This window comes from Cloeon dipterum, chromosome X (assembly GCF_949628265.1).
Source record: "Cloeon dipterum chromosome X, ieCloDipt1.1, whole genome shotgun sequence".
Lineage (NCBI taxonomy): Eukaryota > Metazoa > Arthropoda > Insecta > Ephemeroptera > Baetidae > Cloeon > Cloeon dipterum.
This window is the reverse complement of record NC_088790.1, coordinates 6,002,529-6,024,650: the sequence shown is the minus strand read 5'-3', so window position 1 is coordinate 6,024,650 and position 22,122 is coordinate 6,002,529. Positions and strand designations below refer to the sequence as shown.

The window sequence follows — 22,122 nt, the reverse complement described above, 5'->3', positions numbered from 1 at the left end:
GATGCATGAAAGCAGAGAGGAGAGAACAGGCGCAGTGCGAAGCAGTATGACGTCGAGTCGCAGCCAACTCGCGGCGTAGAGGGAGAGACGAGCCCCCAAACTACTAGTGCTCGAGCAGCCCAAGTCCACGTATTGGTGCACACGACTAGTGATCAAGGCGCTTGATTTGTCCCCACCAGTTCTAGTATAAAAGTCCACGAGTCCATCATTGGGGACATCATTTTGTCTGCATCTGTTGGTGAGTATACTTGTCACTGCACTTCTGAATTAACAGAAAAACTCATTAACATGTATTTGTTTTTTGGTTGGCTGTTTTTGGGAGTATTTGATTAAAATTTGGCTTCAATTATAAATATTTATCACAATATTATAATCGCATTACCATTTCTTGAATCAAGAGTTAAAACCAAATAGTCAATATTATTTACCATGACAATGAGCTTACATTTAGTTGCGTGCTGCGTTGCTTTGGATTTCCCAGTTATTTCTTTGGACAATAGAGAGTAAATCTTATGCACCCATCTAAAGCATTGAAACGCTTATTTGCGCAAAGTTTAGCATTTTGTCGCGTTACTTGAATTTTTACGCTTGGAACGGTTTCAAGTTAAACAGCTGAGGACCAACAGCGCTGGTACTTTTCCACTCTTTGCTACCTTTAAAAAAACAACGAGGCATTCACGTGTGTGATTTCGGGAAGAGTCGAGAACGAACGCGTGATTCAGATAGTAGCCAAAAAGCGAAGAATTAATTAGTTTGTTGACCGTCGGAGAGAATTTAAGGAAGCAACACAATTGACGCAAATCTCTCACGGTGCGAGACAAAATGATCGTTGTTCGCGTGCCTCGTGATTGAGAAAATACGCCCGTTCATGATGCGTTTAAGGCCGGCCTTTTAGTTTCTATGCCAACTCTGCAGCCACCACACGCGCTGCTCTCGTTAGAAAAGCCTCTGATGCAGTCTTAACCAGAACTCGATGGATTCGATGTCATCCAAATGAGAGCCGAGTCGCGCGCAGTATATTTTGCCTCTCGTGATGCAACCGTGCCAAAAGGTCATATTTTCATTACAAGGTTAATGCATCTCGCCAAAACTAGATTTTGGCAGTGCGAGCGGTCGCCAGACAAAAAAATGTAATTGCACAGTAGTCAGCCTCTGCAACAAACAGTTACTATATCGATTTGCTTGTCGTCTTTGAAACTCAAATTGGCACTTCTTGGCAAAGCCATCAGACTATATTTGTCTATTCTAAAAGAAACACCATGAAAACGAGAGCACTTTGACTCAATAGTTATTTAAACGTGGTCCTTTCTTGCATAGTAACCGCTTCCGTTTCTTTCAGCATTTTGTTATACGTTTAGGAAAATATTCATTACATTTATGCACATATAGAGTCAAGTTTTAATTTCATCATTTCATGAGGATGGAAAACCAACTCCTGGAGAAATTCTGATCGAGTAAGCATGCCAGGAAATAAAATGAGGGAAGCGGTGCAGGCAAGCAAGCTCCCGACGAGCGTGGTTCAGGCTTATGTAACACTGCGGTGCGGGGGTATAGCACGAGCAAAAGGGTGAGACGGTTTACGAGCTAGATCAATGTATGCGCCTCTTGTTCTTCATCCTAAACTCACATTCAGTTTCTCGAGCAGAGCTATAGTTTAATATTTCGTCACGGAAATTTCCCAGAAAATCATAAGTTGCTTAACGTTTTAAAATTAGGCCGATTCATCAATTTTGTAACTAATTTACCCAACTGTTTTGAGCGATGAAGTATGTTTTGAATGGGTGAAAAGCATTTCGTTTCGCAATACTTACTCCAATCAGCCTAGTCAGATCCAGCAGCTACCGATATTCGGTCTCAATCGAAAAAATCTTTTAATATCAAGTATGTTTCGTGTGCTAATTATTGTTTCATATGATTGGTCGCAGCGTTGCATTCAAATGCGAGCTAACTCGGCGATTAAAAATCACAGATAAAAAAGCCAGTTTGATCATATAAAAACAAGTGTATTTATGAACATACGAGCCTGATATATTTTATTTGTTTTAAAAAATGCTTAGGACACAATTTTGAAACTGGGAAAACGGTTGCTATGCGCTCAGAAGAGGAGTTTCGATCGATCAAAGTTTTATTTTGCGTCTCGCGACTAAGATGCAAAAGCGAGAATTGTTTATCACATTGAGGAATAGCCACCTTGAAAGCGACTAGAAAATCAGTGGATATAGTGGCTCTATTATGCGGCGTGATTGAAGGTAGCAAATCACACTGCACCTTTCTAATTACGATCCGAGGTGGAAATTAATTGGTGCATCCTTCTTGAGGACTTTATACAGAATCGAATTCGTCCGTGGCTTTGGGTTAAAATATTTATTTTACAGTTAATCTTTGCCAAACAACAAAGTTATCGGAAGTTTTGGATGGATAAATTTAAAGTGACGCTGTTCCGTTCTGAGAGGAAAAGGAAAGCTCAAAGACGTTGCGCAAACTGATAATTTGTGGGTTAAAAATACAAAACATTAATAACGGACTCTCCTGAAATAAACGTCACATTCCCAAGAAATCGATATCAAAAACTTTCCAAAAAACTGGCTGTCACCTTGAATTAGGTGAACACACACATGGGATGGGAGCGCGTATTATCTTGTGAATGAAGAAACCCGTGATGCATTAGAGTTTCTCTCCTTTTATTTCTCCAGCGGCAGCGACCCGCGGCTGATGGAGTGTTTGTATTTTCTATACACAATACGCAATGCGGTCGGTTATATTGCATGTGTCTAACAGCTTTAGGTGAATAAGCACCACCCTACATACATAATTATCGGCTAAGCAAATCGTTATTGCTTCCTGCAAATATATCAGCTCGACAAGACAGCGAAATGCGTAATGCGAAGTTTACGCAAATTATCCCAGAGCGCGGCAATGGCAATACACCTGCCGCGCGCACTCTCTACACGTGTGCACTCATCTGTTTTCTGGTTGTCGCCAATTACCCAGTGATTGGTTCTTAGTAAACACTCAATCAACATATATATATGCTGCCAAGGTCACCGCGTTAACAAACGCACAGAAACGCCAAACTCCTTAGCTAGTTTTTATTGCTTTCGGACAATAATTGAAGTTCCTATGTGTTTCTTTTATTGCTTTTAATATAACCATATGCTATTTTAGCAGGTATAAAATAGGTTTTCGCAATAAACAATATGATGGATAGGTTATAAAGTTGATTAAAAGGAAGCAATGAGAAACCAAAATGATAAATAATCCTTGGCGACCAGGGATTAAAAAAACAGCTTTGACAACTAAAAGAAATTTTATTTTTTGGTATATGTGAAAGGATCGTGAGAAGCGGTCACTCTCTATGTAAGGTTCAGATGTGCGCATCCCTTAAAGAGACCATTTATTTTGTACGACCAGGCATACCCAAAAACGCAATTTCCAGAGCTTGTATTTTTAGCAGAAGATCACACCTTTGGCAGATTGTAAATCTGGCAAGACCAATCCAACATGCACATGTGTTTGCTTAGAAAATAATACAAACTCAAATAATGTAGATTCATGAACAAGTGAGGGTGCCTGAACCTTTAGACAAGACGCTGAAATTCAGTAGTTTCATCGACTTTCTAATCAACTTAATTATCTATTTGATCCCAATGTTTATTGCGAAAATTTATTTTACACTTGCTGAAATAGCTTTTCGCCCATTTTGCAGCACACTAACCAAAAAATGTCGCTTTTAAACTAATTTGATTCCATCTGTGTGTTTCAGGTTATCATAGCATGGTACTAGCGCACATCATCAACCCCTTCTATTTAGATATATCCCATAAAAGCGCCATCAGTGCGCATATTTACGTTCTGTTCGACGACTTTAGGGAAGGAGCCTTTCCAATTTAACTAGAACCATTTAATAAATTTACATTCCATAAAGGTGAGAAATCGATAAAATGGAAATAGGGCGAACAAATCGACTAATATTTCCAATATCTTTAATGTGTATGCAGATGTCGCAAATTTCTAAAGTGCCGCAAAAAACTGCCGTGGTGAATGAAAGCCCGCTGTACGTCAAGCTGCTGACCGCAGGCACAGCAGCATGCGTAGCCGATTTCATCACTTTCCCGCTTGACACTGCCAAGGTCCGCCTGCAGGTACGTTTAGTAATTTTTGTCTGATTACTTCTGGATTCCAATACAAAAAAAGGTTCTTTTGATGAGATAAAATAACAAAAATGTAAAACTTTTAGGTTCAAGGCGAGGGACGTGCTCTGATTTCTACTGCTCTGGCCACAAGCGGAGAGGCGGCCGTGGTGATGCCAGGCGCAGCCGCAGGACCCCAGTACCGGGGTCTTGTTGGTACAATCGTGACAATGGCGCGCCAAGAAGGCGCCAGGTAATAAGCACAACCCTCTTGGTTGTCGCGCAGCGACTTTATTGTCTCAATACAGGAGTCTCTACAATGGACTTTCCGCTGGTCTGCAGCGGCAGATGTGCTTTGCCTCCGTTCGCTTGGGCCTCTATGACACAACCAAAGCTTTTTACCAGCAGATCTTGGATGGAGGTAATTATTTAATTATTAATAATTAAAATGAAGTGAAATTCAATTTTTACCCGCAAAAATTTCTTCTGTTTCTAGGCAACCCGAAGGTCGCTGGCTCCATTCACGTTGGAACCCGCATTGCCGCTGGCTTCACCACGGGCGCCCTTGCCGTCCTGTTTGCCCAACCCACAGACGTGGTCAAAGTTAGATTCCAGGCAGCCCAAAAGAACAGCGGTGCCAGATACAAGAGCACGTTCCAGGCATATAAAACTATCGCGCAAACGGAAGGCGCTCGCGGACTTTGGAAAGGTTTGTGTCTAAAAGAAACTCGGTTATAACATAATAATTAATGTTTGCAATTGACAGGAACTTTCCCAAACGTTGGTCGCAATGCTATCGTCAATGTTTCCGAGATCGTCTGCTACGACGTCATAAAAGAATCCATAATCACAAACAACCTCATGACAGACAATGTTCCATGCCACTTTACCTCGGCTGTGATTGCAGGTAAAGTTTAAAAGTCGCAATTATTGCAAATAGAAACATTTAATAATATCCCGTTTAATAAAGGATTTTGCACAACTGTCTTCGCGTCCCCCGTGGATGTCGTGAAAACTCGCTACATGAATTCAGCTCCAGGCACCTACAAAGGCGCCATCGATTGCGCCATCCGCATGTTTTCTCAAGAGGGAACCACTGCCTTTTACAAAGGGTAAATTGAATATTTAAAGACGCAAAGTTATTATATATTCTTATAATTTTAATTTGTTGCAGATTTACTCCCTCATTCTACCGCTTGGTGAGCTGGAATATCGTTCTGTGGATCACTTACGAGCAGTTCAAGAAAATGATCAGCAACTCTCGCCGCTCTGATTGAGCCACATTTCCGAGGATTTCGCAAAAATATCTGACATACATGTTGTGCATTATTCTGTGTGAAGGTGATACACACTACATACCCTTAGACCTCATATTTATACATTTATTTTAAAACAATTTTACAAGGTAGAAATGTACTTGGTCTCTCGCATAAAATAAAATATTTTGCTTATAGTGTGCATTCATTTTGTAAAACAATGTGTTTTAAATTTAAAACTACCGCACAGAACCCAAACCATGGTGTACTCACGGCTGTTGCTGCAGTCTCCTCACCACTTGCATCACTTCTTCGGCGCTCATGCTTTGGAGTTTCTCGTTGAAAGTTGACAAGTCTTCACTCTCAATAGGTTGACTTTCAATCTCTTTTTGGCATACATCAACCAAAGAATTTTGAGACAGAGACTGGTAATTAGCGCAGAGATCAGAAGCTACAAGTAGCACATGTCATGTTAAAAGTATTTCTGGACGTAATTATTCTTTTAAATTATCATACCATCTAGCAAAAGCTGCTTTTCAGGCGGCGATGACGCAAGCAGCGGCGAGTAAGATGAACATCGCGACTCTCCAGAAGAGTTAGGAAAGTCGTTTCGCAACTGATTTGCATCTGTCACAATGAAACCATCTAGTTCGCCATCACTAGTCCACGAAGAATTTTGGACGGCGCTCTCATCCGCTGTATTCAAGCTGTACCTATACATATAATGAGATTGATATTAGTCATGTGAGACATGTTGAATTAATTAATATAATATACTTACTTGGAAAGCAAATCATCATAGCTTGGAAAGTTTTCAAGCTCATCTTCAGAGTCCAAGTTGAAATTATTGTGGGGAATGCAGAAATTTGATTTTCCTGCATCACTGAAGCAGAAATGTTTGTATTTTTGTCAGACAAAGGTGCATTGTTGGGATTTATTAACTTGGAAATCATACCTGAAGAAATTACTTTCAGCTGTTTTGAAAGAGTTTTCGAATGAGCTGGCAAAGTTATTGCCAGGCTTAGTCCCTAACTCATCCAGCTGGAATGGATTTGAAAGCCTCCTAGAAAACGGGACAAAGATGTTAAGGCTCCAGCATGAATAAGAGCATCTATAAACGTGGATACCTCGGAATAAGTTACTCTAACTAGGCCCAAGCGAAATATAATTCATAAAATTATTTATCGCAGCAAAATTATACATTAAATCTAATTACTTCATTTAATTGAGTTGAACAAAAAATTTTAATTGAAGAAAATTATAAATTATTCCTATTCTCCACATCATTTTAGCACACTCTGAAAACTTACATTGGATTTTGATTAAAGATTTCTTCAAGAGAATCCTCTTCTACCTGCCCAGGAAATTCGCTTCTTGGGGCAGCTGCAAAGTCAAGTTTTCGTTTGGCCGCTCTTGAAATAGTCATTTTCAGGGGAAGAGTGTGCTTTGGAGTTGATCTATTATTGTAGCTCTGCGTATTAGGTGTAGGTTGACTCGCAAATTCTTTTCGAGTTTCCAGATGTTCAGCAAAGCATTGAGGACGGGCAGGGATGTGAATGCAAACTTCATCTGTCTGCTGGGTCTGGATACAAATGAAAGTAATTTTATAAATTATAATAATCGAAATAAAACGTATTATTGTTTATTGTAAAATTGCAAGACAGTTTTAGACAAAACTCATTTTAAATTTATGCGAAAAAAATTATTGCGACAAAAAGTGAAATATGTATGTACATAAATATATTTTTACATTGTCTATATCATCCAATGGGGTATGTTATGTACCTTAATTTCATTTACTTAATATGACTGTATATGTGTACTAACTTACATTCTCAAACAAGAGATTTTGTTGGATTTTCCGAATTTTCCTCTGCTTAACGTTAAAACTATCACATCTTCTGCTTGCAGATGCGCACACAGTACTGTCTCTATTAACGATAGTGCGTTCCTGGTTCATTTTTCTTCGATCCTCATCTTCTGACAATGAGTAAGTTTCAGCTGCTGCTCTTTACGTATAATTTTAATTTAAATTGGCTTTCTTCGTCGGTCCTATCCACTCCTTTCTTCCTGCTCAATAATATCATACATTCATAATCTCCTGCTTGTTTTCTGTCGCTGTTGGCTGTGTTGTGTATTTACATACCTCTTCTTACCTCTTCTTGGCTCTTCTGTTATAGTCTTATAGTGATGGGAATTTTCCTATCGATAGTTTGAACTATCGATATTTTTCGGTGAAAATATCGATAGTTCGATAGGTATTTTTTCTCAATCACCTATCGATTTTAGATATTTTTGGTCAAAACCTATCGGAAAAAATATCTCATGATTTTTGAGCCGCCACACCCATTTTAACAGCTGAAACCAGCGCGCCCATTTTATCAGCTGGAACCGCCGCGCCCATTTTAACAGGTGGAACTGGCCCGCCCATTTTATCAGCTGGAACTGGCCCGCCCATTTTATCAGCTGGAACTGGCCCGCCCATTTTATCAGCTGGAACTGGCCCGCCCATTTTAACAGCTGGAACTGGCCCGCCCATATTACCAGCTGCTACCGGTGCGCCCATTTCAACAGCTGGAACCGGTGCGCCCATTTTAACAGCTGTCGTTCGCTCACTTGTCACTCCCACATTGCACATACTTAAAACAAACACAACAGTAACAAAATAAATAATAACAAAACAAGCAATAATAAACTCAATCACAACACAGAGACAGCCGAGACAGGTGGTTGACACTAATGCGGTAAACAAGTCAAACCAACTCTGGAAAGGCGGCTAATTGCATGCACTTAAAATCCTGATCAATTATACATACTATAGATTAATATTGTTATATGAGTTTCCTGTTGAACAATTTATCTCTATAATTACAAATTGAAAGTAATTTATCAATTAAAAGTCATCATTAATAAGACAAAAGAAATGGCATGACGTCATAGTTGTTTTGTTTATTTTCTAAATAAGGGTAGAGGGAGCAATCGTGAGTGCTCGAGTGCTGCCACCTTTAATACATAAATGAAATAAACAGTTTTCCACAATTTTAGGCGCGAACTTTAAATTTACTGCAACCGGCACGCCCATTTTACCAGCTGCAACCGGCACGCCCATTTTACCAGCTGCAACCGGCACGCCCATTTTACCAGCTGCAACCGGCACGCCCATTTTACCAGCTGCAACCGGCACACCCATTTTAACAGCTGCAACCGGCACACCCATTTTAACAGCTGCAACCGGCGCGCCTATTTTAACAGCTGCAACCGGTGCGCCCAAATTTAACCGGTTTTTTTACTTCCGGGATTAAAAACACGCATTTTTAAAGGTTTTTTAAAAACTATCGATTAATTGACTATCGATAGTTTTTCGGTTAACCTATCGATATTTTTTCGGTAGTGAAAAAAAACTACCTATCGGTTCTCGATAGGTACTTTCTCAAAGATTCCCATCACTATAGTCTTACTCTTACTCTCGCGCTCTGGGATTAGAATTAGAAGTACCGTTTTTATGACGCTAGGTGGTGTTCGCAACAGATCACTGATCCCTCTTGTATGTGCTCCGCTTAGCTTCATTCCGCTTCCTTCTCAAATCAAATAACGATATTTTTGTGACGTCAGGGGGGCGGTAGCATTTTAAACAAAAGATTTAAACCGTCGCTGTGATCACCGTTCACCATCTCCATCCTTCCCCCTGGTCGGCATTGCCGCGACTTCTAAGTGTGCCACAATTTGGAAGTTTTCTGAATTTCAAGACATTAGCAGCAATCATGTTTCCAAAAGCAAAGTTGACAAGGTTCAATGAAGTGGAAGGTGAGTTTCCAACTGAAATTCGTCAGTTGTTTAAGTCATAAAGCGAGTGAAATGCGGGCTGACTTTTAACGAACGTTTCACTGCCATGTTAATGCATGTATGTATATGGAGCATTTAAATTCTCGAAAATTAAACGAATATTATTTAAACCTACATATATATATATATATATATATCTAATATAATAATTTCATTTTAGGATGTGCTCCACCTCCAGGAACATACGACCCCAAACAAACAAGCAAATTAGTTGGGGGAGTTTTAAGTAAAACTCTTAGATTTCCTGAGCTTGCTGCTCTAGATGGGCTTGCAGGGGCTGCTGCCATTTCTAACTCCACAGAGCACCTGCCCAAAAAAACGGTAAGACACAAAAATAATTGTACATACATATATACTCTCTATGTAATGGATAAAAACGCTTTAAATTTTATTCTAATGTTAAACTTCAACCTTTTTCTAGCCTATTAAAACGCCAAAGTGTGCGAAGCCTCAGCCAAAGTCGACGATCAAGAAGAACATCTTGAGTAGCTCGTCCCTTACTGACTTGAGCAAGGTACAATAATTATTTGGCACTTTTTGAGTGGTTTCCTGTTTACCAAACTTCCGATAAATATCATGTTTTAAGTCTAATCCTACATATCTAAAATTTTAGGCAATTTCAAGGGACACTGAGATCAATAATCTTAAAGAGGAGATAATTGAATTAAAAGCCAAGCTAGATAAGTCAACTGTAAGTCTACTACAGTTTCTATTAATTCAAAACAAATGAAGTGACTACTGTTTCTCTTCAGGCTCTGCATGTGATGGTCGATTCTTGGGTCAGTAAGGTGGAAAAGTCACATGATGACTCCTTGAAGTTCATTTTGAATGAATGGAAACAGTTTGCTGATCTCACTGATGTCAAAAGCGTCGCCAGCTTGACGCAAGAGTTGGAGAGCTCGCACAATGAACTCGTTGAGCTAAAAGCTGAGTTAGCTGCCCAGACTGAAGTGATCAACAAGTTGCAAGTTACAGTCAGGGAAGGAAATGAAAGGTTCCAAAAGCTTGAGGTCTTTATGGAAATTGTGAATCAGACCAACAACAATCTGAATAACGCCAATGAAGAGTTAGAAAGAACCAAATCCCAGTTACAGAAGCAGCTCCTTGAAAAATGCGACTTGATGGAGGAGCTTGCTACTGCAGAAGAACAGTTACGTCAAGAAATTTCTCAGGCCAAAAGCTACGGAAAATCTCTCGAAGAAAATTACAACACACAATGCCAGGAGGTGCGAAATCTGCAGATGCAAGTTGCTGCATTGGAAGAGCTGCTGGAAAAAAAGAAAGATCTCGAGTCGATCAGTAAAAACCTGGAAGAAGAGCTACAGCAATCAAAAGAACACAATTCGCTTCTCCAATTGAACTTGGCCTCGATGGAGAGCAGTCTTGAGATCATTCGTGCTGAAAAGTCCCAACTTGAGAAGCACTTGCAAGAAGCTGATCAAGTTATCGCAGCAACAGGTGAACAACTTCGGCTTAAAAACAAAGAGTTTGAAGCCAAAATTGACAACGTGTCTGGCAAGGCGCAGTTTCTGGAATCGCAGATGTTGGTCTTGCAGGACCAACTTAAAATGACCATTGAAGAGAGAGATAGCCTCAAGAACGGATTAGTCACTTTGGAGGAGCAACTGCTTAGCCTGCAAGAGAAGCATGAAGAAACCTTGATTGCTTTGGCTTCGGAAATGAAGCTAACTCAGCTTGGGGAAGAGCAGGTTGAGAAATTAAAGGTAAATGCAATAACAAAGATGTAATAAATTAATGCTAAAACGTTTTCGCTCTACAGGAACAGCTGAATGAGGTATCGTCGCAGTCAGAAACCAATAAGGAGGAGCTTGCCAGGTGTCTGCAAAGTGAGAAAATGCTTCAGCAAGACTTGATTGAGTCAAATCAAGAAACAAATATAGTCAGAGATAGAATTATTGCGCTTGAGAAGCGCTTGGAAAACCTCTACAAAGAAGAAATTTCTAAGAAGTACGAAAAGTTGTATGATGATCTCAATTGTACTGTTGAGAAGGCGCAGCAAGAGTGTGAGATCCAGGCTCAAAAGCTGCAGGTTGAAGTGAATGCTAAGGAGAAGTTGGCCCGAAAGTTGACCGGAACAAAAGCCTTGCTGAAAAATACCAAGGTAAATTTCCAAATACTTCTTGATTTATCAAAAATAATACTGTACATTTTTTAGGAAAAGCTGGAGTATCTTGAGAGCGACTTGGCTGCCACGCAGCAAATCCTTAAAAAAAGCTTAGAAAGAGAAAGTAAGCTAAAAAAAGCCAACACAGAACTGAACAACGAGATCTCCCAGCTTAAGGACGGCAGCCAGGAGAAAATCAAGCTCATCTCTGAGCTGAGCAATGTCAACAAAGGGCTCAAAAAGGAAATTGAGGATGTCCGGTCAAACCTGGAATCTGTTCACTCGTTCCAAGAGGCTATTAATGATGAAATCCGCTTGTTGGTTGAACAGAATAATGAACTGAACGAGGAAAGTAGACTTCTGAATGCTCAGTTAAAGAAGAAAGACGAAGATCTGTTGGTTGTCCACGAGGAGCTGCGAGGCGCTAAGGAGCATTTGCAGCAGCACCGCAGAGAAGCAGAAAAGAATACCAACGAAGTCAACAACAGCTTCATTGAGCTCTGCAATGATTTGCTCAACACAAAACAGCAGCTAGAAAAAGAGAAGGCTGATAAAGTGGAGAATCTGCGGAAGATAGCATCAATACTCAACATGACAGAGTTCAAAGAAAACAACGCGCTGGATGCCATTGAGTCGGACATCAAGTCGCTGTACAAGTATTCGGCTGGGATAGAAGAGGAATACACAAAGGGAGTGATAATGCAGCAAATCTTAGAAGAGCTGCTAGAAGAGGAGAAAAAGAAAGTAATTGCTCTTCAAGACCAGGTCTTCGACAGCAAACAAGAAATCGAGGATCTGCGAATGAACTATGAATTAGCACTTGGAAAGCTGAATGCGTTGGAGGAAGAAAAGAAAATCCTGGAGACTGAATGTGCGTATTCCCAAGATGAGTGGGCTGATCAAGAACGAAAGCTGACCTCCACAATCCAGCTGCTAAGTATGGAAGCCCAAGAGGCCGAGGACAAGCAGGTTCAATATGAGGGAGAGATTATGAAGCTGAAGGATGAGATCACTCTCTTGAAAGACGAGGCAAAGTGGGCTGAAGAGAATCAACTAAAGTTAGAGGAAGAGATGACTGAGATATTGGAGGAGAAGGAGCGCTGCATTGCCAAGTGCTCACGCATGGACGTGGAGATGGTAGGACTGAGGAAGCAAGAGGAGGATCTCAAGCACAAGTTGGTGGCAAGCTGGGAGAAAGCAGTGGAGATGGCAGAGGCGATTCACGCGCTCAAACTGGAAGTAAACGACTTGAGTGAGCTGCACAACGCGGATGCCACGGAAATGGAATATCTTGACGAACTGGTCCAAGAAAAGGATGAAAAGCTTGAGAAGCAGGAGGAACAGCTTAGACTCCTCAGGGGCCAAATTGAAGACCAGGAGGCTGCAATGAAGAGGCTCATGAACGAGGCTAACTCAAGGATGCAGGCTGCTGATGAAATGGAAGATCTGCTGCAGAGGAAAATCGCTGAATTGGGCCAGAGCAAGGATCAGATTAGCAAACTGGAGGTGTTCAGCAAGAGCTTGCACGAGAAAACCATTGTGCTGGAGGAGAATGAAGCCAAAGCAAAGTCAGAAATCAAGAAGGTCCGCCAAGAAGCTGAGCAAAAAACCAGGAATCTTGAGTCGCAGTTGATGGAAATGTCCTCAAGGTTTGTAACTTTACTCCATTTTTTATGTTAAAAATTAAGCCAGTGCAGTTTTTTATATTGTTTTTTTTCTCAAAATTATCAACAGGTCAGGATTTTGCCAGTGACCCTGACTTTACTAATTGTACATAAAACTATAACAGGAAGTTAGATATCAATTAGGCAAAGTGCCAACTCTTTAAGTCAGACTGCTATGGATTATCGCAGGAAATTTGATAAAATTAAAAATCAACGGGTTTAAAAGCCTGTAATGAAATTCAGGGGGGTGAGGGCAGGAAAATGAAACCACATGATAGTTTTTTTACTCTACATGTAGTCTAATAATTCATAAATGTGATCCAGGTGGAGCAATGTGGAAGACAGCATCCTCAGCGTCGAGAACCTAGAAAGTCTCAACAAGGAATTAAGCGCCAACGACTCCTGCTTGCGCTCCCAAGTGTCAATCCTGCAGAGTGAAAGCCAACGGCTCCGTTCGGTGAACAGCGAGCTGCGTGACAAACTCCTTGAACTTGAAAAGCATGAGGCTAAGTCCAGTGGCCACCAGAATCACCAGCAGAAGCTCAGCTACTTGGAGAACCTTAAGGAAGTGGCCTACAAGCACGAGAAGGTAACTAGCCTCCAGAGCAAATAATAGAAAACAAGCTGACGGTTAATTTTAATTTCAGAACGAGGAAGATATGCGTGCAATGCTTGTGGCTAGCGAGTGCCGTGTGGCGCATCTGGAATCAGAGCTGCAGAAACATGGCATCAGTGCCGCGCACAGCAAATCAATGATTGTTGAGGGCATTGCATCCACTTCAAAGAAGACAAGACGTGGAAAAGAAAACAGTCTGATGGCCTCATTAAGCCGCACTGCTCACTCTTTGCTCTCGTCTTCAACGCCAATGCACCGCAAATCACCACTGCAGCCTAAGAACATCTAACTCTTTGTTAAGCCATTCTTATAGGCGTTTTTTGTACTTAAATGTGATTTCATATCACTCCTTTTACATCAGTGTGGGGAATTTAATAAAATCTTAAGGGACCATTTCAATTTACATCATATTTATTTCTCCTTAACTCATTGAACTGAACTGTTGTACATGTTATTTCCTTCATTCATAAATAAATCAAAATATTTTGTGTTCAACAAACCAAGTTAGTATCATTCGAATGAAACTTAGACTTGCAAATATTGTTTTAAATTAAAAGTTCATTTTTTATGAGTGCAAATAATAATTTGAGGATTAAACACTACTGCCACAGCAAGCTGAAGATGGTGAGAGGAGGCATTCCTGGATCAGCTCCTTTGCGGAAGCCTGTAATGTGGTTATCATTAACTTTCAAATTATGGCGGAATAGGCGAACAAACATACCAAGGTACAAAACGGTAGGAATGAAACCCCAGTGGAAAACAGTCCTGGCGAGGGCAGAGACTTTGGCAAGGCGTTGTTTTGTTCCAGGTTCCATTTTCTGCGAATTGAATTTATGGTTGTATCACTATACTTATGTAATTTTAAAAAACTTCATATGACTAAATTATGTATTGAAAATACATTTTAATCAACCTCAGAATGATAAAAACTAAGGTTGCATAATTTTCTAATGGAAAAATGTACGAAAAATATTTAATGTTCTATTAATTATACAAAAAATAAATAAATAGATTAGTACTCACTAGTGGCAGACCAGTGGTTTCAATTATGAGGAGATTTAATTTACTACTCTTCTTGTGAAGAATCGAATATTTTCAGTTACCGAGAACTTGAACAAACAAAAATGAGATTGAGCACGATGGAGCAGACGTTTCTCCAGGTTTAGGTGGGCGTGGTAACTGAAAACGGAAAACATGTGAGAGGACGCATGCTTGTTTGCTTGAATCGTTTAATCTACCAATTTTTCTCCCCATTGGCAAAACAGGAGTGTTAAACAATCAACCAACAACTTCGTTAAGGGTACGAAAAAGAAAATTAGTGCTGAGGAATCAACCACGCTCCCCTCGTATTTTTGCAAATCCCCTCCACAGATTTTTGCTTCGCTGATTGTGAGTTATTATCGTTTTTCTCATTGTCAGTGGAGTGGATCTCTTGAGTGGAATAAATACAATGTCAGTGCCGGAGTTTTGTTGATTTCAAAAGTTTCAATTTTGCATAAACTTTTACCTTTATGTTTCCACTTTTTTAATCTACATATATGTATATTGCATTTTCTGTCTCGGGGATGCTTCACAGTCCAATAAGCTGTGAAGTTTTCTAGGTGAAAATAATTGATTATGCAATAATTCCTGGTTTCGTCTTATATACATACTACAAGAAAAATTCTAGAAAACTTATTATGCCTATGTGTTGATTTGCAAAAACATTGATGTTAATGTAACAATTTCAGATAATTTTACTGGCACAATGCTAAGAATTTTGCTGAGAGGTGCAAATCTTCGTGTTGGGGCAAGTGTAACCACAGCCCTGTGCAGAAATCTGGCTCCTCGACCACTGTCATCCCTTACCAACAACTGTCGATTCTATCAAGTCTCAACCCTAGTTGCCAGAAGCAGACTTAACAATGAGCTTTTGCAACCTGCGAGTTTCATTCTTTCTAGAAAATTCAGCTCAGAAAAGCCTTCCGGAGGGGAATCTGCAGGAGCCCCTGAGGAAGCTGAAGAGGCAGGTGTTGAGGATGAAGATTATCCGTCGCACCACTCACTGCCAACGACAGTGACAGTTCCTGAAGTGTGGCCCCACGTTCCAGTCATTGCAATTAGTAGAAATCCAGTGTTTCCAAGATTTATTAAGATGATAGAGGTATGATTTGAGTTTGTTCAATGCGAAGATGAGTGTAATTAAAATTATGTGGAACTGTTTCAGATTTCTAATCCCTTTTTGGTCGATTTGATCCGGAGGAAAGTGAAACTCAACCATCCATATGCAGGCATTTTTCTCAAAAAGAATGAGGAGTAATAAATAAATTTAATTTATCTGAATGCAGTGAAGTAAATTAATTGTTTCCAGCAATGAATTGGATGTTGTCCCGAGTCTTAACGACGTTCACCGAGTTGGAACATTCGTGCAAATCCATGAAATGCAGGACATGGGTGACAAACTCCGTCTTGTTGTGATGGCTCATAGGAGGATTCGCATCGTGGAACAAATTATGGAGGACTTTTCAGAATTGGAAGAAGGTAAATTTCAGACCAAATTATCCAGTTTCATAACACAGAGCTAGTAGGTCATGAGCTCAAGCTAAAATTTCCTCTGCTTAAAACCTCAATGGTCGTAGACACTGACGTCGGGGACAAGAGGCGGCGGCGCAGAAAGAAGAAACGCAACGGAGATGCTGTTGAGGGTGCGCCAGACATAAGCTCTGCAGCCAGCGATACAACGCCTCCTGCGTAATGACTGAAATCCAGCTGAAGTTATAGTAGTAACACGTTTTTGTACAGCCAACCTGCACAACCTGCTGAAAAGGGTCCGCAATCAGTGCTGATGGTCGAGGTTGAAAACATTGTGCATGAAAAATTCAAGCAGACTGAAGAAGTGAAGGTATCAAGACGATGATTAACTCAAAGCAATTTACTAAGCATCGAGTTTTAGGCTCTCACTCAAGAGGTGATCAAGACCATCAGAGACATAATCAACATGAATCCACTGTACAGAGAATCGCTCCAGCAAATGCTGCAGCAGGGCCAGCGGGTTGTGGATAACCCTGTATACTTGTCAGACCTCGGAGCTTCATTGACTGGAGCAGAGCCAGCAGAGCTGCAGGAGGTTTTGGAAGAAATGAATGTAATTATCTAATTTAATTTTCTTATCTTAGAAAATTTAAATGAAATAATCCTGAAGCAGAAATTGAATTTAAAATCTGTTAGCACAGTTTTTATTTAGTTTTTATCCATTATTTTAGATATATGGCCACGTTGCTTTTCTTCAAGACTATAATTAAATGAAATAAATTGGTTTTAATATGACAGTTCAGTCTCAACCATATATTTGTTTCAGATTCCCAAGCGGCTGCTGCTTTCTTTGTCACTATTGAAAAAAGAGTACGAGTTGAGCAAACTGCAGCAAAAAATTGGTAAAGAAGTGGAGGAAAAGGTGAAACAGCAGCACCGGAAGTACATTTTGCAAGAGCAGCTGAAAGTGATTAAAAAGGAACTGGGTTTGGAGAAAGAAGACAAGGATGCAGTGGAGGAGAAGTTCCGGGAGAGAATCAAGGAAAAGACCGTGCCAAAGGCTGTCATGGAGGTCATTGAGGAGGAGCTCAACAAACTTGGCTTTTTGGAGAGCCACTCTTCAGAATTCAAGTAGGTTTTTAGAAACCTTTGATGGGAAATGCTAAAAATTAATCCAAACAGCGTCACGAGGAATTACTTGGACTGGCTGACCACTCTGCCATGGGGAGTGACCAGTGAGGAAACCTTGGGATTAGACGAAGCCACAAAGATTCTTGATGAAGATCATTATGGAATGGAGGATGTGAAGAAAAGAATACTAGGTAACGCAATTCAAAATAAATAAAACTTAAATTTAATTTTATCTTTGTGTCCAGAATTTATTGCTGTTAGCCAATTGAAGGGCTCGACGCAAGGAAAGATTTTATGCTTTTATGGCCCACCTGGCGTGGGGAAAACTAGCATTGCGAAATCCATTGCCCGTGCATTAAATAGAGAGGTATGTTTATCTCCAAGTTAATTTAGCTTCTTTAGGAAATAGGTGTATTTTTGTTTAGTACTTCAGATTCAGTGTTGGTGGCATGACGGATGTCGCTGAAATCAAAGGCCACAGACGCACATATGTTGGAGCTATGCCTGGTAAAATGATTCAGTGCCTGAAGAAAACCAAGACTGAGAACCCATTAGTCCTGATTGACGAAGTCGACAAGATTGGAAGGTAAATGCCATTATTTATCAGCAACGCATGCCAATTTTTCTAAGCGCAATCCTGCACCATTAGTTTTTGCGCTATAAACGACTATTTGACCTCCGTAAAGGTAATAAATTGTGCTTAAAAATAATATGAAGAATTATATTCAACTTTAATAAACTCTGTTAAATGCGGTTCAGGCGATGTGGTAGATTTTTTAATAAAATTCATTTTTCGATCATTTAAATACAACATGTGATCTGGAAATAATAAAATTTGCAATAATATATTGCAGTTTACTTAGTGCATTTTCCTATAATTTTCTGTTTCAGGGGCTACCAGGGAGACCCTTCCTCTGCACTCCTGGAATTGCTTGATCCTGAACAGAATGCCAACTTCTTGGACCACTATTTAGACGTACCAGTGGACCTGTCTAGGGCAAGAATTCTTTACTATGATGGATTGTGTGACATTAACTAATTTGTTGGTTTGCAGGTTCTTTTTATCTGCACGGCAAACGTGTTGGATACCATTCCAGAACCACTGAGAGACCGAATGGAGATGATTGACGTGTCTGGCTATGTGGCTGAAGAAAAGGTTGCGATTGCACAACAATACCTGATCCCGCAAGCAAGGAAAGAATGTGGCGTGAGCGATGATCAGGTTTGTAATTTTTAGTTTCTCTTTGTAATTTATCCTATCTTTGGTTTTTAGATATCCATTGAAGAGCAAGCCTTGCAGCGGTTGATCAAAATGTACTGTCGCGAGAGTGGCGTCAGAAATTTGCAGAAGCAAATAGAAAAGGTAAAAATCAATCTAAAACGCTGATCATTTTTAATTGGAATTCCTGTCCCAGATCATACGAAAGGTTGCTTTCAAGCTGGTGAGAAAAGAGGCTGAAAACTTCGCCATTGTCCCTGAAAACCTGACAGATTTTGTCGGTAAACCAATCTTTACTCAAGACCGAATGTATGACATCACTCCCCCTGGCGTTGTGATGGGCCTGGCGTGGACCGCAATGGGTGGCTCGACCCTGTACATCGAAACTGCTCTGCGAGTGCCAAAAACGGGGTCTGACAGTGACAAGGACGGTGATGCAGGCAGCTTGGAGTTGACAGGCCACCTGGGCGACGTCATGAAGGAGTCAGCAAGAATAGCTCTCACTGTCGCCCGCAATTTCCTGGCCAAAAACCAGCCAAAGAATGAATTTCTCAAGACCAACCACATTCACCTGCATGTTCCCGAGGTACACTCATTCAATTTTTTTTGCCTCTGCTAACGAGGACACTCTTAAGTATTCAACTTTATTTATTATTATTTGAAAAATAATTAAATAAATGTGCGGTATTCTATGAGTTAGGAAATGTCACCAGGTAAAAGCTTCAACCGTTGTTGCGAATTACGAGGCTTTGCAGGCTAAAAATCCTTACGGAATTCAATGTGGGAAATGCTTTTATATCTAATTATGAAGCTATAGTTATACAAGTTAAATGGTTTTGCCAAAGAGTTTCCTATTGAGTAGAGGTTTAAGAAAAAATTATTTCCAATTCATAATCACTTATAATAATCCATTTTTGTTTACGTTAAAAACACCAAGAAATAATCCCTCTGTATTTAACGCTTTAGGGTGCCACTCCAAAGGACGGACCAAGCGCTGGATGCACAATCGTGACTGCCTTGCTTTCCCTGGCCGAGGACAGGCCCATTCGACAAGACATCGCGATGACAGGCGAGGTGTCTCTGACGGGACAGGTGCTGCCCGTGGGAGGCATCAAGGAAAAAACTATTGCTGCTAAACGGGTGGGGGTCAAGTGCATCATTATTCCAGAAGAGAACAAGAAAGACTTTGAAGACCTGCCCAAGTTTATTGCTGATGGGCTTGAAGTCCACTTTGTTAAACATTACTCGCAAGTGTACGATATAGTTTTCCCTCAGAGTTAATTTTTAGAATACAAATTACACATCATGGATTTTTCGATTTCTGACTTTTATTGTTTGTGAAATTCAACAATCCTGTGCTTGTTTGTCAAATAAAGTTTAGCCCTTGTAAGCCTTGTGATCACTGAATCCTTTCCTAGAATATCCATGATTTCTGCTACTCCTGGACCCTCCTGAAAAAATAATAATTGAGATGGTTATTTTACTAGTATCATAGTTACAATCTTACTTTTAAACCGCTCATTGCTGTCCTCAGTGTCAGCATCAGCTTCTTAAATGGAATACCATTTTCCTCAGAAATTCTTTTAAGGACGACTTTGATTACATCTTCCGTGAATGATATCTCCTTCTTGAGCTCATTGATGACCAAGTCCAGTTGATCTGTAATCATTCAAATTTCTGCAATACTGCATTATACAAGCAATGGTACCCACCTGCATCAATGTTTGAATCACAAATTTGTTTTTCGGAGGGCACATTCCAAAGGAAAGACAAAGATGGGCTCACAAGGTCTTTCAAAACTTGAATCCTATTCTGACTCCACAAAACTATCTTCCTAACATGCTCATCATTGACATCCAGATCCCTATTTCATTCAGAACGTTAGGCTTCTGGATTAATTAAGAGACTGATAAATTACTTGTTTTGCGGATAGCTGTCCTGGACCATTTTAATAACGTTTCCGACTATCTCTCCAAGTTGATTTTCGTCTTGGACTGCAATTTTCAATGTTTCTCTGTTGTAGTCTCCCAGCCTGTCTGTGAGTTTGCAGGAATTTTTGTGCATGGATTCAATGTCAAACTGCAGATTGAATAATTCTGTTACTAAAGAATAAAGGGATAGTTGAATCAATTTACAGTTTCCTGGAGTTCTTCAATAGAATAAATTTTGTCGTGGTCCATATTCCTAAAACCACCTCCTGCTTTGGTAACGTAGTTTATCAATGCCAGAGGGAAGATGCCCCTCTCTCCGTAGCTGCGAATCTGCACGTCTCCTTGTCTTTTGGAAAGTTTAGACCCATCCGAGTTCATTATAAGAGGCAAGTGCGCGTAATTCGGCGGATCCCAGCCAAATGCCCTGACAAATAGTAAAATAAAGATTCAAATAGACAGATATTTTAATATATACTTGTAAAGGAGTATATGTTTTGGTGTGGATATATGCCATTCAATTCCGCGAAGAACGTGAGTGATCACCATCATGTGGTCGTCAACGACGTTTGCCAAGTGGTATGTTGGAAACCCATCTTGCTTCAAAATGACTGGATCACCCTCATTGTCACAAGGCTGGTACTCCAGTTTATCACAGACCATATCAGTTACTGCTTCAGTTAGAGGTGAGAGCTAAATGGATTTAAAGGCTAATATTCACTAATGAATTTAATAGAGTTGATAAAAAAATCCATTACTTTGAATCTGATGCAGTGTGGTTCGCCTGATTTAATTTTTTGTTCTGCCACTTCTTTGGGCAGATTCCTGCATTTATTGTCGTACTTAGGCGTTTGTCTGAGCCTATTTGCTTCCCTCCTGAGCAACTCCAGCCGCTTTTCTGAGCAAAAGCAGGGGTAGGCTGCACCAGAGTCAACCAGAATTTGAGCCTGGTTTTTGTAAAGGTGAACCCTCTCGGACTGTATGTACGGGCCGTAAGATCCTCCGGCGCTGGGACCCTCGTCAGGGACAACTCCAGCCCAATTGAGGTCCTCCTCCAGCTGTTTGATGGATCCTGGCACCACTCTGGACTGGTCAGTGTCCTCGATCCTCAAAATGAAGTGGCCGCCATGGGATTTTGCAAAGAGGTAGTTGTATAAAGCGGTCCGCAGACCTCCCAGATGGAGGTAGCCTGAATAGAAAATTTTAAGTTTACAAATCGTTCTGTTTTTATAAAATTTTACCTGTTGGACTGGGTGCAAATCGCACCCTGACAAGCTTGTTTCTCGGCACCGGCTTCAAAGATTCCACAAAGGTTGCGTAGCTCCGCCGGAAAGGTCTTGTCAACAATCTCATTTTGAGAAATTTGAGCTTTCAAGGATGATTTTACTCGGTAGATATACAATCCCACACAATTTTTCTTCATAAAAAAGGACAAGACAATAGCAAAAACAAAATAACAATAACAAGCTGATGGAGCAGGGAGGAGGAACTGTGGGAAGATCGGGGAAGATACCCAGCAAGAACACTTCGCCCCGCCCACTTTTTTAAAATATTGTCAACCTAATCGCACAATATTTAAATAAATATACTAATGAGTTTGTTAATTGGAAATAAATGGCATGGAACTTATGGGCTTATGAATTATTCTAAATCTTTTGCATCATAGAACTTATTAACAGTTAAAAATAGGTGGGTTGCC

General features: G+C 40.3%; 6 protein-coding genes across 7 annotated transcripts; 3 read left to right on the top strand and 3 right to left on the bottom strand.

Annotated features, from left to right (window-relative positions):
* Nucleotides 1-85: 85 nt before the first annotated feature.
* Nucleotides 86-5,607, top strand: LOC135947297 (dicarboxylate carrier SLC25A8-like). The gene is made up of 9 exons (XM_065496029.1): nt 86-238; nt 3,764-3,925; nt 3,999-4,142; nt 4,238-4,383; nt 4,439-4,551; nt 4,627-4,839; nt 4,897-5,037; nt 5,101-5,242; nt 5,305-5,607. The coding sequence occupies exons 3-9, from the start codon at nt 3,999-4,001 to the stop codon at nt 5,405-5,407; spliced, it is 1,002 nt and encodes a 333-aa protein (XP_065352101.1). The 5' UTR covers nt 86-238; nt 3,764-3,925; the 3' UTR covers nt 5,408-5,607.
* LOC135947298 (uncharacterized) lies at nt 5,499-7,554 on the bottom strand. The gene is made up of 6 exons (XM_065496030.1): nt 7,218-7,554; nt 6,697-6,968; nt 6,342-6,449; nt 6,168-6,269; nt 5,903-6,099; nt 5,499-5,837 (listed from the first exon to the last, which is right to left on the bottom strand). Exons 1-6 carry the CDS (start codon nt 7,344-7,346, stop codon nt 5,656-5,658), a joined length of 990 nt encoding a protein of 329 aa, XP_065352102.1. The 5' UTR covers nt 7,347-7,554; the 3' UTR covers nt 5,499-5,655.
* A 1,391-nt stretch (nt 7,555-8,945) lies between these two features.
* On the top strand, nt 8,946-14,008 carry LOC135947292 (myosin-4-like). Its single transcript, XM_065496024.1, has 9 exons — nt 8,946-9,190; nt 9,390-9,550; nt 9,651-9,743; nt 9,843-9,920; nt 9,982-10,953; nt 11,010-11,351; nt 11,406-13,003; nt 13,343-13,607; nt 13,666-14,008. The coding sequence occupies exons 1-9, from the start codon at nt 9,148-9,150 to the stop codon at nt 13,921-13,923; spliced, it is 3,810 nt and encodes a 1,269-aa protein (XP_065352096.1). The 5' UTR covers nt 8,946-9,147; the 3' UTR covers nt 13,924-14,008.
* Nucleotides 14,009-14,027: 19 nt separating this feature from the next.
* Nucleotides 14,028-14,806, bottom strand: Tom7 (Translocase of outer membrane 7). The gene is made up of 3 exons (XM_065496028.1): nt 14,658-14,806; nt 14,356-14,452; nt 14,028-14,298 (listed from the first exon to the last, which is right to left on the bottom strand). The coding sequence occupies exons 2-3, from the start codon at nt 14,447-14,449 to the stop codon at nt 14,234-14,236; spliced, it is 159 nt and encodes a 52-aa protein (XP_065352100.1). The 5' UTR covers nt 14,450-14,452; nt 14,658-14,806; the 3' UTR covers nt 14,028-14,233.
* Nucleotides 14,804-19,902, top strand: Lon (Lon protease). 2 transcript variants are annotated; one of them, XM_065496026.1, is made up of 16 exons: nt 14,804-14,934; nt 15,365-15,777; nt 15,841-15,929; nt 15,985-16,154; nt 16,253-16,364; nt 16,416-16,515; nt 16,567-16,758; nt 16,972-17,276; nt 17,328-17,467; nt 17,522-17,643; nt 17,702-17,862; nt 18,168-18,273; nt 18,331-18,498; nt 18,550-18,639; nt 18,692-19,081; nt 19,462-19,902. In XM_065496026.1, exons 2-16 carry the CDS (start codon nt 15,382-15,384, stop codon nt 19,774-19,776), a joined length of 2,856 nt encoding a protein of 951 aa, XP_065352098.1. In that variant the 5' UTR covers nt 14,804-14,934; nt 15,365-15,381; the 3' UTR covers nt 19,777-19,902. The 2 variants fall into 2 exon arrangements, with proteins under 2 accessions (XP_065352098.1, XP_065352097.1); XM_065496025.1 differs by having other exon boundaries at nt 16,202-16,364.
* Nucleotides 19,802-21,885, bottom strand: GluRS-m (putative glutamate--tRNA ligase, mitochondrial). The gene is made up of 8 exons (XM_065496027.1): nt 21,665-21,885; nt 21,182-21,612; nt 20,902-21,116; nt 20,631-20,850; nt 20,414-20,574; nt 20,208-20,359; nt 20,003-20,154; nt 19,802-19,946 (listed from the first exon to the last, which is right to left on the bottom strand). Exons 1-8 carry the CDS (start codon nt 21,774-21,776, stop codon nt 19,824-19,826), a joined length of 1,566 nt encoding a protein of 521 aa, XP_065352099.1. The 5' UTR covers nt 21,777-21,885; the 3' UTR covers nt 19,802-19,823.
* Nucleotides 21,886-22,122: the final 237 nt, after the last annotated feature.

Coding starts and splice junctions, on each gene's coding strand:
- LOC135947297 (XM_065496029.1), top strand. CDS start 3,999: ATGTCGCAAATTTCTAAAGTGCCGCAAAAAACTGCCGTGGTGAATGAA. Junction 5,038..5,100: donor TACCTCGGCTGTGATTGCAG/GTAAAGTTTAAA, acceptor CGTTTAATAAAG/GATTTTGCACAACTGTCTTC. Junction 5,243..5,304: donor ACCACTGCCTTTTACAAAGG/GTAAATTGAATA, acceptor AATTTGTTGCAG/ATTTACTCCCTCATTCTACC.
- LOC135947298 (XM_065496030.1), bottom strand. CDS start 7,346: ATGAACCAGGAACGCACTATCGTTAATAGAGACAGTACTGTGTGCGCA. Junction 6,450..6,696: donor ATCTTTAATCAAAATCCAAT/GTAAGTTTTCAG, acceptor CCCGTTTTCTAG/GAGGCTTTCAAATCCATTCC. Junction 5,838..5,902: donor AAAGCAGCTTTTGCTAGATG/GTATGATAATTT, acceptor TGCTACTTGTAG/CTTCTGATCTCTGCGCTAAT.
- LOC135947292 (XM_065496024.1), top strand. CDS start 9,148: ATGTTTCCAAAAGCAAAGTTGACAAGGTTCAATGAAGTGGAAG. Junction 9,744..9,842: donor CCCTTACTGACTTGAGCAAG/GTACAATAATTA, acceptor CTAAAATTTTAG/GCAATTTCAAGGGACACTGA. Junction 13,608..13,665: donor TGGCCTACAAGCACGAGAAG/GTAACTAGCCTC, acceptor TTTTAATTTCAG/AACGAGGAAGATATGCGTGC.
- Tom7 (XM_065496028.1), bottom strand. CDS start 14,449: ATGGAACCTGGAACAAAACAACGCCTTGCCAAAGTCTCTGCCCTCGCC. Junction 14,299..14,355: donor TCCTACCGTTTTGTACCTTG/GTATGTTTGTTC, acceptor ACCACATTACAG/GCTTCCGCAAAGGAGCTGAT.
- Lon (XM_065496025.1), top strand. CDS start 15,382: ATGCTAAGAATTTTGCTGAGAGGTGCAAATCTTCGTGTTGGGGCAAGT. Junction 18,274..18,330: donor TACCAGTGGACCTGTCTAGG/GCAAGAATTCTT, acceptor GTTGGTTTGCAG/GTTCTTTTTATCTGCACGGC. Junction 18,640..18,691: donor TGCAGAAGCAAATAGAAAAG/GTAAAAATCAAT, acceptor TTCCTGTCCCAG/ATCATACGAAAGGTTGCTTT.
- GluRS-m (XM_065496027.1), bottom strand. CDS start 21,776: ATGAGATTGTTGACAAGACCTTTCCGGCGGAGCTACGCAACCTTTGTG. Junction 21,117..21,181: donor CACACTGCATCAGATTCAAA/GTAATGGATTTT, acceptor AAATCCATTTAG/CTCTCACCTCTAACTGAAGC. Junction 19,947..20,002: donor CAGCAATGAGCGGTTTAAAA/GTAAGATTGTAA, acceptor TTATTTTTTCAG/GAGGGTCCAGGAGTAGCAGA.